This window comes from Porites lutea, chromosome 5, assembly GCF_958299795.1.
Source record: "Porites lutea chromosome 5, jaPorLute2.1, whole genome shotgun sequence".
In the NCBI taxonomy this organism is placed as follows: Eukaryota; Metazoa; Cnidaria; class Anthozoa; order Scleractinia; family Poritidae; genus Porites; species Porites lutea.
In genome coordinates, this window is record NC_133205.1 from 11,733,830 (window position 1) to 11,752,985 (window position 19,156).

At 38.9% G+C, this 19,156-nt stretch overlaps 1 protein-coding gene and 1 pseudogene across 2 annotated transcripts; both read right to left on the reverse strand.

Annotated features, from left to right (window-relative positions):
* Positions 1-314: 314 nt before the first annotated feature.
* On the reverse strand, positions 315-19,135 carry LOC140936245 (uncharacterized). Of its 2 annotated transcripts, XM_073385680.1 has the most exons (5): positions 18,818-19,135; positions 18,326-18,409; positions 10,816-12,426; positions 4,441-4,691; positions 315-2,520 (listed from the first exon to the last, which is right to left on the reverse strand). In XM_073385680.1, exons 1-5 carry the CDS (start codon positions 19,077-19,079, stop codon positions 2,299-2,301), a joined length of 2,430 nt encoding a protein of 809 aa, XP_073241781.1. In that variant the 5' UTR covers positions 19,080-19,135; the 3' UTR covers positions 315-2,298. The 2 variants fall into 2 exon arrangements, with proteins under 2 accessions (XP_073241781.1, XP_073241782.1); XM_073385681.1 differs by lacking the exon at positions 18,326-18,409.
* Positions 7,280-8,217, reverse strand: LOC140936586 (uncharacterized; annotated as a pseudogene).
* Positions 19,136-19,156: the final 21 nt, after the last annotated feature.

Genomic DNA, 19,156 nt, shown 5'->3' on the forward strand with positions numbered 1-19,156 from the left:
ACAAAAGCTGTGGCTTTGATGAACTTCAACCTAACGTTATACGTAGAGTAGCACACTTACTAAACCACCCATTGAAAATCATAAATAACAAATCTCCTTTAACAGGGATAATCCCAGAACTTAAGGTTTCCTTAATTAGTCCAATACACAAAAATGAGGATGAAACACTATTTTCCAACTACAGACCAATAGCTGTTCTCCCTCGTTTTTTCAAGTTGTTCTTTTCAAAGTTTCGTGGCTATCGCATTAAAACCAAGGTTATAGCGAAACGTTCGTCATAACTCAATGCACCTGTATTAATAAACGGAGCCACCTTAAATCTTAGCAATTTATTACGCAAACGTATGCTACATCTTATCGTAACTAATATTTTAACGCTAGGATTTTAAAGCTACAAATGTCAGGTAACACATGATAAGAGGCTTACATGACGGGTATCGTTTTCAGCCGCATTCATACTAGCGAACGAGGTTGTGACCGAGCCTTAAAAAATTCATTGCACAAAGAAAGAGGCCGTCTTCTTTTCCTGCGCTTTTCACAAAAATGCGAACTCTAAAGTTCAAAAGACGCCTCCACAATTGCGTTTTTCGCTGCCGTCAATCATAATTACGATCACAAGCAACGAACCTTGAAACACAGAAACACACAAAACGGATCGAAATCCACCAATCACAAATCACAAACCATGACCTTTTGAACCTGTTAAAGTAAAGAGGTCCGTTAAGATGATTGACGGCAGCTAAAAACGCAATCGTCAGTTGGCTTTTTTAACTTCAGAATTCGCATGTTTGTGAAAAGCGCAGTAAAAACCGATCTTTAAGAGGGGTTGCGAGGTGTTTAAAGAATACTTTGTTTCTGATCCGTTTAGCATCGTTTATAAAGCGAAAAGAATACGATAGCCACAATGTTTTATCCGAGCTTATATAATATTCCTGGTAAAACACTCTTAGGGCCTGTTTACATGGAGGTGGAGGAGGAAATCCGCTTACGTTGGGTTACCCGCCTGTCCGTATAATCTCTCATTTTAAATTTCATCAGGTTAACATGACAGGTGGCGTGACCCGCCGAGGCGGGTTGTCCGGTCTGCCAGACTTAATAACCCTCTCAGCCGGGGTCAAATTTTGCCATGCAAACGTTTCAAGGTTGGGTAAGCCGCCTAGCTGGGATCGAGTTCGAGTTTCATTAAATTCGGGCCAAATTCCCTTTGACGGACACTTTCCATCATTAAAAGTTTAAATAGAAAGCAACAGCACTGAAAGCTTGCAGCAAAAGCAGCAAAGGAGAGTAGAAGAGCATTCACCGTTGTTTACATAGTTAGCGACCATTCAATAATCTTTAGTACACCCGGCTGGAGGAGTTGTAAGATTGCATGTACATGTGGGTTATTTTTTACCCGATCTGAGCGGTTTACCTGGGGTCCCTATCCTCCATGTAAACAGGCCCTTAACGGAAATCTCCATGCAAATGAGTCTATGAGGAAATGCAGATATGAATGATGACTGCACACCACATGAGTACTGTACCTTACCTAACAGCCACAAATTACGTAAAAAATAAAAAAATGTTGATTAGAAGTAATTACTTCGCAATTTTCGGCTATTTTGTGAAATGCCCTATATATTAAGAAATCTGTCAGCAAAGAGAGAGTTGCTTAAAACTGTCATAATGATATTTCGAGCTAAACGAGGTTACAAATCCCGGGCGATCTACCGGGACGTTTTGTCACATGATTCACAGTATACGGTATAAATCACGTGACAAAATATCCAACTCCATCACTTGAAAAAAAATCCGTGTTGAAGTCGAGAGCTTGTCTATGCTAATAAGTTTTCTATCCTGGGATTTGAGACTTCGTTTACTATAAAAAATTTGCTATTTGACATAACGGTAAATTTGTATCGTAGAATTAAGGTTTGCACATATACATAATTTACAGGGTCCCTACAACATAAACGTTTTAATTGTTTTTTGCTTAAGCAAGGCTAGTTATAATGCACGTCTTACCCTGTTGTCAACTTCTGTTAAAACAGACAAATGCAACCAGATTCGTTATTTCTGTAAAGCTATTGAATTATGAGTGAGTACGTTACATCTTTACCATCTTAGTCTATGACTTGAAATATTAATACTGTCGAATCCTACGGACACCTCACGGAGGTGGACATAAAGCAGGGTCCCAGCGGCAAACAAACACCTCCCTCCTTTAAGGGAGGATAGATGTACCTCTCTTAAGAGGCCGACACTACTCTGGTTTGACGGTATTGGCGAACTAGGCCTTTCACTTTGATTTCAAAACAATTACTTCTCAGGCTGCGGTTCGTCAATAGACAAGGTTCTCTGAGATGCTATCATCTCTTCATGCTTTGCTTCATCGTGGCGTCCAAGCCTTTCTAAGACATGGGCAATTGCTCTATGTGTGCGTACGGTCTCCTGATGATTCCCAAGAACCTTGCCTTGGATGGCTAATGCACTTCTTAATGCGTTCAGCGCCTCGTGTAGATCTCCTTGGATTGCTAACACCTGTTAAAGCAAGAAAATAGAAAAAAATTGTTTGATTTGTTTTGTTCAACATCGCGGGCGATTTATAAAATGTTGTGAGAATTAGGTGAGTTCACACTAGACTTTTCAAATGCACTTCAGGTGCACTTGGGAGCGTCGTGTGAACCCACCTATTTAATATTTCGGATTAAGTAAGGGCCTTGAAAAATGTTTAGCAGGAACTGTTTACAAGTCAGAAAAACGGAGAAACCGAGACAAAAAAGAGCTCTTGGTGACTTAAAAACGCCTAAACTCCAAGAAATGTGAGTGTCATACAGTAAACACCCGCAACCAAGAGCCTGCATTTTCCCAAGTAAGCCTAAACAGGTTTTACATAAATTGAAACAAGTTTAGGCTATTTAGGTTCCTAAATAGGTTCATATTTTCTGAAGAAAAAAATACATTGTAGCTACAAAGAGTATTTAGTGGTCTTCTGGTCATTCCTTCAGGTAAAACCTGTATACCATTATTATAATTGTAGTTGGAGTAATAAGGCAGCTATGTCTGCCAAAAAGGATCCTGAAAGTTCACTTATTTAATTTTGCTAAAGTGTGCAGAATTTTTTTTATAGATTTTTAAAAAAAAGAACCTGTCTCAGATTTAAGGCTAAACAGGTTCTTGTATAGAGGGGGCCTACCTGGCAAATTTTAGCTACGGGTTTTTACTGTACAAGAAAGTCGAGGGTATAAAAATGTTTATGCAACAATTATAGCTGCCCTGAGCAAGTCCTCACATTACTTACATAATACATAACTTACATATTACTACATGACTACAATGCTGCTAAATTACTTACACAATATAATACAGATCTACCACACATACATACATACTAGCAAGCTCTAATTACCTCTTATTAGCCTTCTTTTTTGGTCCCTACTGTCAATTACGGACCGAGATTTTCCCACCGATTTATAGCGAAAAAAACGAGGATCCGCACCGAAAAAACGAGGCTAATAAGAAGTTAATTATATGACTTCCTATTTGGAGGATTTGAAGCAAGTTCAGGACAACCGAAGCGATTTGACAGTCATTTGAAGGCGTCATTTAATAAATGAAAGTTTTAATTAGGTCATAGAAACAATAGAACAATAAAAAATCAAAATGCAGATGCGTCATTTTGAAAATGTTTATTTGGTCAAAACTGAGAGCAAGTAAGTATGTTAAGTATTCGCTGTCCACTGTGACGCTGGAGTCTTTCGAAACCTGGACATTTGAGTCTGGCTCAAAGTCGCCTCCATCTTTCTTTCGTTCAGGTCTTTGAAAAAAAAATCCTGCAAATGGCAAAGACGGTTCTCAAGATTATCAGGTGCAGATACGTTTGTTATCATATTTGTCGAACGAATAGCTAGTTTTCCCTTAGGCAAAATGTCTCGAAGCTCCGCCAGTCGATTTTCGTCTCCTTAACTGTATACTGCGATTGAGATTTCAAGTAACTCAATGGAATCCTATTCTACGATAAGATTATGATTCAGTTTGATCATCGGCTTCGTTAACAAATAAACACTGGTTAAAATGTTGAAGGACGAAGTCAACATCCAAATCCTCAAGGCTGATAGACGTCTTATAACTTTCTTTGAACCTTTTTTCGAGATGGCGATATTTAGAGCTGCGAAATGAGCATTTGCTTTTGGAATTTTGGTCCGTATAGGAAGTTACAGACCGCAAATTGACCAAATTAGCCATATAACCGTTAGTTTTTTCAGTGTTAATCTTCTGAATTGCCCGACTGTGTGGGATAAACTGTTTATCAGTAAGATTTGACTGTTATCAAATATCATCAGGACCGTTTGACCCCGGTCAGAAAAGCTGTTGTGGGCTTTAACGCGATCCTAAATAATCCTCTGGTAACCAAATGGCTAATGTGCCTTGATCACAAATTTTACGGCTCATAACACTAACCTTTCCCAGGTCATGGAAGGAACGTGCTGTTTCTTGATGATCTCCAAGAGCCTGTTTTCTCATGCGAAGTGCTTCACGGATTAGCGAGACTGCTCTGCTGTAGTCTCCCAGTGCTTGGTATGAGGCTCCCATGTCTTCCATTAAGGTGGCAGTGAAAGGATGATCTCCAAGCAACTCTAGGTACACTGGAAGTGACTTTTCCTCCCTCACTTTATTGGCATCACTGTGAGCTTCATTGAATGCATAGGCAGCTGGAGTAGAGGGAAAACAAAAAATAGCTGTACACTATATTTATAATTACGTAATGATCCACATAAGAAGGAAAGAACCAAACGCAATGAACACATCGGAATGCAAAAAGGTGACAACTTTGCTATTGTCTGTACTACACTTTTGATTGGTTCAAACAACAAATTTCACCAAATCTTCGCAAAGCAGCATGTATATTCATCCCTTGTTTTCCAACCAACTTCCTTATAACAAAATCTCGTGTAAGTCTAAGTAACACAGAGATCCTATGTGAGGAACATGTAAAATTGTCAACTTTTCTTGGCTATTTTTTGCAACTCTTATGATTGGTCGAAATCTTTTAACATAAAAAATCACCTTTCAAAAATCAATTTTAAATACATCTCATTCCCTAAACTGCTTTTTTGTAAGATTATGCATTGTCTGTGTGTAAATAAAACATTCCTATGTTAGGAAAGCATATTGCGCCATAACAAGAGAAATTGCTTCCCGTCTTAACTCGGATCATTACTTAAATGACTTGAAGGCTATTTCAGTCTCATAAAAACACACAACAGTTGAAAAACTAACTTCTACAGGTGCTATATGTAGCTAGAAATACACCCATGCATAAGATAAGATCGTTTGGCCTGCATGACAGACAGACAGACAGCCTTTATTTTAGCACGTTGATATTAAAAGCTATGCAGCTTATGGGGTCGTGCATAAAAACTAAACCTAAAAACGAAATATATAAAGATCGGACTATCTAAACGCTAATTGTTAAAAACTCTGACTAAACTATATATGTACATCATTGAAAACTCTAAAATCCCCGAAATATAAATAAAAATTTTTACGTCTAAAATTTGTAGTTGTCGTAGAACTCTCCTTAAAAGTCAACTCTTTAAAAATGTCCATTGAACGGGTTTTCCTCTTCAGGTCTTTATAACTTATGTTTTGAAAAATTTTTGTCCTTAAAAAATAAGGCATCCCATAATACGGGGCCTCTATAAGCGATAGAGTTTTTGCCATAGGTAGAGCTGAAACGAGCCACCGTTAGAGAGTCTGGCGCTCGCAAAGAGTAACCTGTAGCGCTTTTTATTACAGAATTATCGGATAGCACTTGTGGGAGCTCATCATGAAATGCTTTATGCATAAGCTTTAACAGACCTAGCTTATAACTATAGCTCAACGGATGCCAATCAGCTTGTTTTAACAAGTCCAACGATTTCTTTGGTAAAAACCTGGACCTCCTAATTAAGTCTAGCTTCTTTGCGAAACTCTTCTTGAGGTCCAACATGTGCGGCACCCAGGAGAGTTTATGGTCGACTGTTGTACCTTGTAAGCGATATTTTTTAACCCACTCTTTGGCATCAGTGCCAATGTGGATTGGGGCCACTGGCCCCATAGCCACGCCTTTCTTCGGATGTGGGGTTTGGCGATTTAGAATACACCAATCATACAATTCGTCTAAGGCTTTGTCCAACTGAGCGAATAAGCGAATAGGTAAACGGAGTATTTTAATAAATAAACGAATAGGTAAACGGAGCCTGATTTCACACATGACGGTAGATCGTTGGTAAATAAAGAGAACAGTGTAGGGCCGAGCGCCGATCCCTGTGGTATACCGATGGATACAGGCGTGGTGTCAGAGTTATTTCCATTAACAACTGTGTACTGCTTTCTCCCATTTAAGTAACTAGCAATCTAACCCAATGCTTGATCACAAATGCCAAAGTTCTTACGTAATTTCTCCAACAAGACCGGATGTGAGACACCATCAAACGCTTTGCGAGAGTCTAGATCTACAAAGGCAACAGCCACTGTGAGACCCGAATCAACAGCTTTTCTCCATATTTCCGTAGGATGAACAAGCAGGAGTTCAGTCGAGTACCCCTATAGGGGTAATTATCTGGTTGAAGTTAACCCGTGTTCCTTAAAGACATGATGTACCAGGGAGTCATTCACCTCTGATTCTAGGATTTTACTCCGAATACTCAGTAACGATATTGGCCTGTAATTTCCTACCACTGGCGCATCATCTTTCTTCAGGCGCTTTAGGCGAAACGCGGCATTTTGCGCGAAGCACCAGACGAGGGCACAAGAAAAATATAAAGCCCTTGTAACCAGTCCAAGTAGTGAACGTGGGAAGAGCTAGAACAATAGCCTGCGTAGCAGGCGCTTGGAAGTACTGGGCGCAAGAAAAAACGGGCGCGCGAGAAGGAGATACCCCTCGCGTGCCTCCCTCCCGCGCGCCCTTTCTCTCCTGCGCCCAATACTTCTAAGCGCCTGCTACGCAGGCTACCAGAACAATGGACTGGTAACAGGCGCTTTAATTTTTTCAAATGCTATTTTGACGCTGTTTAACGTCGACGCTGTTCAAAAGAGTCTTTTGTCGATATTTCGGCAATGCTGCCTTCTTCAGGGAACAAGACTAAATAACTTTAACCTTTTTCTTTTTTTAATAATAATAATAAGAACATTTATATAGCGCCTATCCAGTAATAGATCTAGGCGCTTAACAAAGTGAAAAAATTAGAATAAAAAGTTAATCAAAATACATAAAGTTAAATTTAAATAAAACACATATAAAATCAAATACCTCTTCCTAATGACTGAACTGAAAGTTCTTAAAAAGGTAGGTTTTAAGTTTACGCTTAAAAAGACTTAGATTCTCACATGAGCTTATGTCGTCAGGTAGGTTGTTCCAAAGTTCGGGGGCTGAGACAGAGAATGCTCTAGATCCATAGGTCTTAAGGTTAAAGCTGGCAGGATTCAGACTGCGCGTAGAGGATGACCGAAGCGATCTAGAAAGTAAGTAACGGGTGATAAGGTCTTGAATGTAGGTTGGAGATTACTGATGCAGAGCTTTGAAGGCAAGTAGTAGAATCTTGAATTTAATTCGTTCAGAAACAGGTAGCCAGTGAAGATCGAGGAGGATGGGAGTGATGTGATCACACTTCCTAGACCGTGTAATCAGTCTGACAGCTGCATTCTGCACCGATTGAAGCTTTTTGATGACGTTTTTAGGGACATTATATAGTAGAGAATTGCAGTGATCGAGTTTGAAAGTTACGAAAGCGTGAATAAGAATCTCAGTAGTTTGCGTTGATAAGTATTTCCTTATGCGCGAAATGGTGCGAAGACAATAAAAGGCACATTTACAAACATCGTTTACATATGTATGGGAAAGCATTGACATAGTGGTATCGAAGATAGCGCCAATGTTTCTTGCATGTGGAGAGGGCTTGATTATGTCAGTTCCAAAGCGAAGAGAGGGTAGGGATTGTTGTGGATTATACTTTGAAAATAAGTAGAGAAGCGCGGTCTTGTCTTTGTTTAGTTTTAGTCCGTTGATGGACATCCACTTATCAACGTCGGACAGGCATTCCTCAAACTTAGTGATAATGTTGGTTAATTCCATGTCGTTGTTTGTAGAGAAAGAAATATACAATTGAGTGTTATCGGCGTAAAAGTGAAATTGCATTTCGTGGAATCGTAGAATGTCGGCCAGTGGTGCTGTGTAGAGTACATACAGAATCGGTCCAAGGACAGAACCTTGAAGTACACCGCACTTGACCTTGCGAGACTGCGATCTACACCCTTCGATTAACGCAAATTGCGAGCGATTAGTAAGGTAGGAGCGAAACCATTTAAGAGCTATGCCAGAGATAGAGTATTTAGAGTGCAATCTGGTAAGGAGGATATCGTGACCACCTAATACCTTTTTCTCCTCCCAACGTCTCACGATTTGCGCTCATCTCGCACTTTGCGCAAAATGCCGCGTTCACCTCGCTTGGCGCATGAAGCGCCTGTTATGCAGCCTAATGGTCGTGAGGCATGTACATGTAATCTAGTTTGCTGTTCTAAAAATCCCAGACTCTAAAACTCTAGCTAGATAAAACAGGTCACCAACTGGTCAGCTCAGTTGGTTGAATATCATTTATCATTTATATAAGTAAGCACAAGAGTTATGTGTTATGAAAGTGACTGAGAACAAAACAGACCGTAAATCCTCTATTTAGCCCTGCCTCTCAAATAACCCCCTCCCTCTAATAAGCCAACCCATTTTCAGAGAAAGAAACTTAATAAGCCTCCATCTCTATTAAGTCCCCCCCCTCCCCACCCCTAATTATTCTTCACTAATAAATGATAGACTGTATTAATCAATCAAGACCGTAAAACTTTGTGGGGACTGATCCGGGATGGTTTATTTACCGACTGGAAGTTCGGATATGATTCTGATCCTCGGCTGCATGACCTAAAATTTCTTGTACTTGAGCTTTTCCCCTTTGTATTCTAGTTCTTTATGAAGAACTGATACCATCGTCGTTTCTAAATTAACTAAGCCCCCCGTTTCCATTAAGCTCTCCCTCAAATCGGCTTGAAATAAATAAGCCCCCTGGAGGGCTTAATAGAGGATTTAAGGTATTTTACTGAAGCTGGGAAAATCGACATTCCTTGATTATCTTGCACGCATGAGTGTAGTAATTATTAAAAACTGAATCATTGGATAATGCAATTCTAGCATTTTGATTGGCTTAGCCGTTATGGTATATGAGCTATTATACCATGCTCTCCATATATGGTCGGTGTACGCGTCAGTTTAAAATTGGAAGCTAGCTGAGATTTTTTTTCGCGAAGGATAGAATGGCGCACGAAGCAAATCGTTTTAATTCATTTCTTCGAATACTAGAAATGCAATTTCATCGAAAGAAAAAGACAAAAACAAACAAAAAAGCCACAAGAGCTTGTTTGAAAGTTTGTCGAAAAACACATGAAAACACATAGAACTAAAGTACCTTGACCAGCTACGAAAGAAGACAAGTGTTGTTTCTTCATGATCGCGAAGCCATTCGCCGATCAAGTCACTCACCGATAGATAACTGCGGCTTGTTTATCCGACATCAAGAATATAAATCACAAGTAACCAGCTACAAATACAGGCTATGCAGCCATTCACTAGAGCAATCGAGGCGTCAGTATAGCTTCTTTTCTCGTTCAGCAAAACCAACTTATGGCTTCAAACAACTTCATAACAAGCGACCGAGGTAATAGTTTTTCTCCGTTGTTCTTACTTTTATAAGTGCACCGAAAATCCAAATTCACAGTAATTTCGACGGCTGTCACTTAAAATTCTTTTCCTGCACATTATCTGCCAGGTTTTTTTAGCTGTTCTGCTGTGTAAAATCCTAGAATCCCGATGAGTTTTTAAAAAACTAATGTTCATCGCTACAATGTTTTGATTTTTCATTCATGCAGTCCAGGCGAGTCCGTCGCGCGTTGACAGTTTTGATAGACGTGTGACATGTGACTAGCGGAAGTCCCTTGTCTTTTCCGGTTTGTTCTAGTCGGGGAGATTCAACGAGATTTTGTGGGCGTTTTTAATAAAAAAAATTATTCCACTCGCGCTTGTTGGATATGAGATGATTATAGCCAACTCGGCGCTACACGCCTCGTTGGCTATCTATCATCTCATATCCAACGCGCCCTCGTGGAATAATTGTTATATGGCAATACACTAGTTTAATGGAACTGAGTTTTCACCTTGGAGTGAAAGTCTGGAGCAAAAGTCAACGTAAGTCTCTGATGACGTAGAGAATTGTACCCAAGGCTCAAGATATTATGGCCTGTCAACAAAGTCCGGCTAGTATGGCATCTTGACTGGCCAAAAGCTCCACTCGCCGGTCATGTTGACCGGTCACACAGACAAATCCTCACCTGTAAATCTCAGATTTTCTCTGTTTGTAAAAATACCATCACGTTCATTAATAGAAAAATTGAACAAGGATTAGTTCACTTTTTCCCACTGTTTTGACTTGTCAGAAAACGAGACTTGACTGAGCAAAAATTTCTTTGGTCAGTCATCGTGTCCAGCCACTGTCTGAAAATTATTTTGAACCTTGATACCGCATCACATTTTGTCTGTACCTAACACATTCTTTCCTCACCACAATCCACCAAATTAATAATTTACCAAAGACCTAATCCTATCATACCGTCGAAGTTGGCCATAGAGTCAGTGGATAACTCTCCTCGATCTGCATGATTCCTGAGATCAAACTCAGCCTCATTCAATAATTATTTGCTAATTATCTTAAACTAGTGGGTGAACTAAATACAGATTAACATATTATATAGTACCTCCAAGATCTTTGTAAGCAACAGCCACGAAAATCTTATCATTAAGTTTCTCTCTGATTTCAATTGACTTTCCAATGAGACACATAGCTTGCTCCAAATCCTTTTTCTGACCAAAACAGCGACCTAGTTTGCTCAAGCAAAATGCCCGGACAATGGATGAATCATCCCCAAGCTCTCTTTGTATCTTGTCAGCCTCCTCAAACTTGGCAACAGCAGGGGGGCAAGGAAGATGACAAGCACAATGTGAAAGGATGCAGTATGCTTCAGCAGTCAAGCAGTCACTGTAGCATTTCATGTCTCCACCTGCTTTACACTGAGCTGTAAACTGACCATAAACTGAGAGGAACTTTTCTTTTTGGAATACTTTGGCTAAAAATGGAAAAACCTCAATAGCTGTGTGAATGCACACTTCCCTCAGATCTGCGTCACTCAAGGAGTCATTCAAGGCCTGCCTGATATTGCGTCGATTTATCAAAAACTTTTGTGCAGCTTTAAAGCACTTCTTAGTGAGAAACGTAGCATAGAGTTCTTTCAGCATGGTTAAATAGTGAATGTTGAATAACTTCTTGGCTGATTGATACGTTAGAAGCAAGTCAGTTTCCTGATCCACTCTGTCAAGACAAAAAGACTGAATAATACTGTGTACACAATACTGCCTTGACAAGTGGTCAAACTGAAGCATTGAGTTATCAACAAGATTCTTAAGCAACATTTCAAGTTTATACTCAGTCATGTCTCTAAGCAAAAATTGGGCATCTGGGACAGTGAATGTTGTGGGAAAAACTGATAAAGATATCAGAGCAACTTGCTGGTCACCATCAAGGCGGCTAAAACAGATGCCAAGACAGTTGAACAACTGATGATTATGTGACAGTGTGCTTAGGCTGAATGACTTGAGCGTTGACACTGGGCTCATCTCAAATTCATTAATCAGGGCTTTAGCATCAACTCCCTTTACCAGGAGAGATGCTGTGGTGCGAAGAACCAAAGGTACTCCACCACAGTGAGCAACCAACTGCATTGCATCATCCTCTGCCACATTTGGATCCAATAATAACAGCAACTGTTGAGCATCATCTGGGCAAAGAGAGTCCAAACAAAGTTCAAACATGTCTACTGAAAAAAATGTGACTGACTGTCGTGACGTGATCAAGATTTTGACATTAGAAGATGTTTCTGCAACAACTTCAATAAAGCGGCAAAATTCATCTTTCACCTTAGGAACCAGCATATCCTCTGCATTATCCAGGATTATCACAGAGTAAGCGTTCAATGAACGAAGAAAATGTTTTGCCTGATGGATGGGCTCTTTGCTGGCCACAAGTTGACAAGCTCCAAGGAGAGAATTAACCATGCCATTTAATGATGACAAGTCCCTGAGTGAGATGTAGTACACGTGTGACCTTTTTTGTGAGATAAGTTGATGTCCTACTTCTATGGCCACTGCTGACTTTCCAAAACCAGGTGGACCAGTGATAGAAACTATCCTGCAGGAGTTGCTTGGATCCAGTTTATCCAGCACTGTGGCACAGTGCTCTTTTCGTCCAACAAAATTGGGAACTTTACAGGGAATCCCACCCAAGTAGTTAAAAGCCTTGGTTACAGTTCCTCCTAATAAATATCACAGAAAAAAATGAAATAAATAATAATTATAAGTATTATTCAGTGAAGTGGAGGTGGCTAGAGGTGGATATTTACTACCACCACTAGCCACCAACACTGAGGTGAAGAATTATTGTTTTATTACATAGACACAAGTGTTTTACTGGAAAATATACCACTCGTAAAATTCATAAAAACTACATCCGGGCCCGAGTGGTTTATTTTCCATAATCTCACACGTGAGTTTACAGATGACGTAATTTTGGTCATTTCCCTCTATTACTTTATCCATGTCTTTTTGTCTATATAATAAAAAGATCATTACGCGGCGGCTTGAAGATATGAATTTCATTTTCTCGTGGCATAATATAAAAACAATATTTTACTCACTCGCTGCGCTCATTCATAAAATCTTGTGTTGCCACTCGAAAATAAATAGAGGATATTACACGGCCGCGCGGAGATACAAAGTTTCTCTTCAAGTGTTCAAAAATATTTCACGAGTAAGCGCAGCGAACGAGTGAAATATTTGTTCAACACGAGAAGAGAAATTTTGTATCTCCAAACGGCCATGTAATGTTCTATTTATTATATAAACACCAATGAAATACCAAACCGTTTCACTTAAATAGTTTTTTGGTGTGAAAGGCGCGATTTATTATGAAGCCATAGCCCATAGCAACGGTGATATTTTCACATGTGAAGATAACATGTTATTTTCACATGTGAAGATATCAAGTTTTTGCGTGAAAGCTCACCTGGTATTTCATTGGTGTTTATAAAAAATAATAAAATTCATATCTTTGCGCCACCATGTAATATCCTCTATTTATACATTAAGACATTGAGATAATTGAGCACATAAATGCTGCCAAAGATTACAATTTTGGTGAGCAAATGATCAAATGGCTGTCATGTTTTCTAATTCTTGCAAATAAATAAAAATTTTGAAGGCATTTGTTCAGCTCCTGCGGGAACATTTCTTCAAAAGGAGTTGTGAATTTTTTTCTGTATTTGAAACCACTATGTAAAAAAACCATTTAATTTAGTTTTAAGCTTATTTATGAACATGCCAGCTAAATAAAGTTCAAACACAAGACTTAATTAATTTTCAATTTGTTGAGTTCATCTTAATTCATGAAAGAAATTGGCCTGCTCCCATGGGTATTGGTCTTCATAACTCTGTTTGTAGAGTACTGCAGTGCTAATGTAGAGGCCATGGGTTCAAATCCCACTGACGCCCCGAACTTTTTTGGCCATTTATTTGCAATTGCTCAAATTGCAATTACCACTGTAACAATCATATCTTCATTTAAATATGTATTTCTGCAGTTCACAAGTTAAATCTGCTACGAAATTTCCATTGTCTGAGTAACAATTGTTTAGGAACACTGGTTCAGATACAATTATTCTGCCCATTTGGTCCACAGTCTGAGGAGCTAAAGGGAAATACACTTCTATCTCTGAGGGGGGCCAAACGTAAGCACAGAGTATTTCAGGGCAAGATTTCTTCTGTAAATTCAGAATGTGTTTATCTTCACTGTATTGCACCAATATTGCACCTTTGTTAATTCTTTGGTTTTACTATCTCTTAGCCCTTGCAATGACTTAATGTTTTTCTACCTTCTCTTCCAGCTTATACAAAATAGGCCATTTCGGAGTTAAAAAAAAGAGATCAAGCCCAAAACTTTTCTGGTGGAGGATGGGTACTCCCTTTAACCCTTTCACTGCAAGAGTGTTTCATGGAGTGTTAAAGTAAGGTGACTCTAACTTTTGATTCTGCAGACAAAATCCTATGATGTGACTATTCAAATAAAAGCTGTACTTACACATGGCCTGTACCTACACATGGTGCTATTTGTTTTTTAAAATTTCACAACACGAAATTTGGAAATTTGGTCAAAATTTGCTTTCGGCTAAATTTGGCAGTCAAGGGGTTAATGGCCTATATTCCTAATTTGGAGGCTCCACCTGAAAGGGGTACCTTTTTCAGACTTGGTTTATGAAAGGGTAATTGGATTTCAAGAGCCAAAGCATATGAAAAGGCCTCTAATGTATCAAAATGTCTCAAACATTGCCTAGTCCCTGTACGGAACTTTCTCAGGCCTTCTCTATCAATTCTATACCTGCCAACTTTTTCTGAGATATAAGCGTGAGATTTTTATCCTGGGAGTGATGGGATTTTTGAAGATGACACGATCATTTCCGAAGATTCCCGAAGAAGTCTGAAGATTCCCGAAGAAGTCCGAAGTCTTCCGAAGACATCCGAAGTCTGCCGAAGGCAAAGTTATCGAGAAAACTCTTATCCACAAAATCAGAGATCGCGAGGAAAGTATTGTCATTTATCCATTTTACACATGGTTTTCGTTCCTTACATGGGTCTGAGTTAACAAATTTTTGGAAATTGTGTCAAGCAAGTCAGCAACAACTCACATTTTTCAAACAGGCGTGAGAAATTGGCCCGCAAGCGTGAGCCGGCATGAGATCGAAGTTTTCAACCTGCAGGCATGACTCACGCCTAAGGCGTGGGAGTTGGCAGGTATACAATTCACTTCTGTGATGTATCCAAGGCGAACAGACGGGAAATGCCTAAACAAAAACAGAATGCACATGCATGCATTTCTTTTTGAAAATATCAAACTTTCTTGACCCCCTTCAGATGTTGCAAACAGCAGGAAATTATGGTTTTAAGACCCAAGTGGATATTTGCGAAATAATAGATCTTGACGTTTGCCATGCAACTTTGAAAAGTGATATCATCAGAATATCATTTATATCCCTGTGAAGCCTGATTTCTACTCCTTCAATCTTCTCAGTCTCAATGAACATGTATTGGAGTTTGTTGCTCCTAAATACCTGATTTTTAAATGAAAAAGACCTCACAAATTTTTTCAAAGTTATCACGTCTTCAAAAACGATACTTTAGTGACCCTCCTTGTAGTGAACTTATGAGTGCAAATCTTGAATAATCAGAAAACCATACGCTCAAATATCATCATCGATGCATATCAAAAAGTAAAAATTCTAAAAAAATTTACCGACATAGTACAGGATCAAGTTTTGAGCTAATGTAACCAATGAAAGAACACACAACAACAGACAGAGAAACTATTTCTCGAAAAAAATGATTCAAAAAGCCATAAATGAATCCTTAAGAGCAATATGCATAACACTGCCAGCCTGGCTTGCGGATCCGTTCATGCAAGTAAAATCAACGCGGCAAAATTCAACACATATCTCAAATTGGAGGGCCCAAGCTGATCTCAAAATGTATATATTGTATAAAGATATTTACAAATGCATAAATTTCTTTTTCAAAAACGTCATTTTCTTGAGCATAGAGTACAAAATATACATCAAAATTCTTCAAAAACTTCACCACCTGGTTGAGTTTCAAAACAGGCCAAGCACTGTGAAGAAAACATCAAATTCCTCCTTTGTCCACCAAAAAGAACTGAGCATTCTTTCAAACTTTCCCTCCCATCTGCGTCTTTTCATGGTATATTTTTAACCTTGAATGTGAAACTCTGGTCTTGAAAACCACCACATGGGATGTCTCACTTTTGTCTCACGTCTACAAATTTTTGTCTAGGCTTCACTTCTTTGCTCAGACCATGTGACCCAATTGCCTGCACAGAATAATGTAGCCTTGGGACTACACAATTTCAAAAGCATTTTAGAGAAACCTAAGTCAGGTACATGTATGTGTGAGAGATACCATTTTTCGTTAAAAGGTATCAGGAGCCAATCAATCTGCTCAAAGGGGTACTTTTTCAGTCCATAATGTTACATAATGGTAGACAGGCAGAGCCTACCCTTGTGAAACGTTGTTGAGACCCCCCCCCCCCCCCCAACCCCCACCCAGGCCTGGAAACTTTTCACATAATAATGAGTTACATTTAATTACTGAGAATAAAAATAAAAATTTATTGTAACCATGGTGCTACAAGGTAACCTTCATTCTTAGTGATGTAAATTCAATATACCTTTATGTGATAGGACCTTTGATGGTTCTAGAATTACAAATTCCATGGCAATTTCCCCTTATTTCATCCTAACAAGTGTCCTAGCTATAACAACGTATTACTAAGTAAATTTCATTTTCCCTAAAAAATCAGTTGTTTGCTTTATTATAAAAAAGGCATTCACAAAATTATTTGGGCTTTCAGGCAGATGTTCCCCTCAATAGGACAATAATTGTCATACTGAAGGGATGCACAATGATGTCACTTTAATACAACTATCAGAATCCTTCAGTTTGTTTTTTTCTAGTGCAAATTAGGGCTTTTGTTTTTTAGTATATACTAAAACAGTGGATAGTGTTTTTTGTGCGCTCTGATTGGCCACTCAATTAGTGTATATCCTGCACTATTCACTGATTCAACTCCAGTTCCTCCGAGCAAGTGAGCAACGCCAAACTCGAGCAATATGCCTTCCCGGTTTGCTGCTGTAACAAACAAAGAAATTTCACAACTAATCAAGCAAGCTGTTACCGAAATACACGAAGGTGACGAAGTTCAGTTTGGAAGTTTAAACAGGTAAAGCTCTGTCTTTTTGACTTGAATCTAGTGACAAGGTTTTTTTGCTGAAAAACGCGTTTTGAAGCTAGTCAAGTGGTTTTCTGGTCACTGTCGTGCTATAAAGAGCTAAAGCTTATCACAAACCAGTTTACAGGTCGTACACTCTGCGGCCTTCTGATCCAGATGCAAAATATCAGCTTGAGAAGTTCAGGCATGTGCAGAAAGCAAAATTTCGAGATTTTACTTTTTGCTTTCTCTCCTCCCCCCTTTTCTCGCTTTTCTTGCCTCATTTTTATTTTTCTCTTGCTGGGCATTTAGTAGGCTTCGTTTTGGTGGGAAAAGTTTTTAGGAAAGCTTTTAGGATCTTAGGATTAGGTGAAAGGAAAGGTAGGTGAGGAATGGAACAAGATTTTCACGGAGATTTTCAGGTCAATGTCACATGGTTTTTTGCTTCTTTCTCCGGTGTCCTTGACTGAATTGTGCTCATTCTGGTATGGTTTGAAAGATCTCTTCACTCTGCACAAGTTAGTGGACAAAGTTGTCCTTTACTGTTAAAACTGATGGCGTCACAAAGGGTAGAAAGGACGTGGATCCGCACGGGCGGTTACAGGCGGTTCAGGGGCAAATGGGTTAAGCTTAACTCCTGCGTGACTTTATTTAGTTGACTTGTTCATAAATAAGCTTAAAACTAAATTTAATAATCTTTTTTACAGAATGATTTTAAATATGAAAAGAATTCACAACTCCTTTTGAGGAAATTTCCCCGGAAGAGCTAAACAAATGCCTTCAAAAGTTTAATTTGTTGGCATGAAAAAATGACGACCGTGGCCGTTCGGTCATGGCGTGCCAAAATTGTAATCGTCAGCAACAGTAAATGAATTAAAAATCATCATCTTTGTGCTCTATTATCTCACTGTTTTAGTATGTACTAAAACAATTATTCACTTCAGTGTTGGTGGCTAGTGGTGGATATGTTGTAGTTAATTTTTTATCTCAGGTAATTTTTCTTTTTCTTTTGTTTAAACTTCATTAGCATACATTAACATACCCAAAAACAAAAGAAAAAGAAAAATTACCTGAGATAAAAAATTAACTACAACAGATATTTAGCTCGCCACTTGACGGCCTCTGTAAATTTTCCACCACTAGCCACCTCCACTTCGGCGAATAATATTATTATCTAAACCTCAGCGGGACTAATAAATTTCAACAAGAGAGCAAAAACTAAAATAAATTCTGCTAGTCGTAGTCAAATATAATCATTGTGAAAATCGCCTATTCATCTTCCCTTCTGCTTCTGCTTACCCCGTGCTCCCCGTGCTCCCCCTTCCCCCTGCCCTCCCAGTGACAACCATGCCAACATGCAAAAGTCATTTCTGCATTCATACCATAATTAAGAGTCCACTGTTTAAAGTCCAGTCCAAATCTTCTATGACAGCCATCGGAATCCACCCACCCAGCAGATATTTCACCTGACAGCCATGTGAATTGTTAGCTGGGTAAGTCTTCTTCAGAAGTGTTAAGTGGGGGAATTCCAAGTTATTATTTTAAAAGAAAAGAAATGTGTTGAGTAGGACGACATTAAGGTGATGGTTGAGCAAAGCAATGAACACGTATCTTTGCTAGTATAGTTGCCCATAAAAACGGATCGCAACTCATTACAATTACACTTACATGGCCAATAAAATGACTGTGTACAATACATTTCTTATCTTAAGGTGAAAGAGATATAAAAGGAGGCTAAAATTATAAAGTGCTAATTTCCCCACCCATTAATCTTTTTTCATATTTTAAATCAAAATAAGCTAAGACTTTTTTTGTTTTCTAGGATCTCAACCTCTTTCCATCTCCAAGTGAAAAATCAAAAGACAGGAACGTACCTTCAACACCGAGAAGACGATTATTCAGATCGTGCCGATTAATATGGAAAAGTAAAGTAGAAAGTGGGTCCCTATTCTGTTCGCTGAGATCGCAGCAGCGAATAAGTTCCAGAAATAACTCGCGCGGACGAGTCAAATTTTCGAGGTGACTGGCTGGGATAGTTCCCTGGCATAAAAACTTCAAATTCTCGAAATCTTCATCCGTTAAGTCGCGACCAATTGAAAGAAGTAATGACAGAAAAGTTGGATCTCCTGATTCCATGACAAAATGAAACCTTTTCAGCACCTTCTATAAACGAAGACCCACTGATATTGGTTTCGAGTGGAGGGAATTAGTTT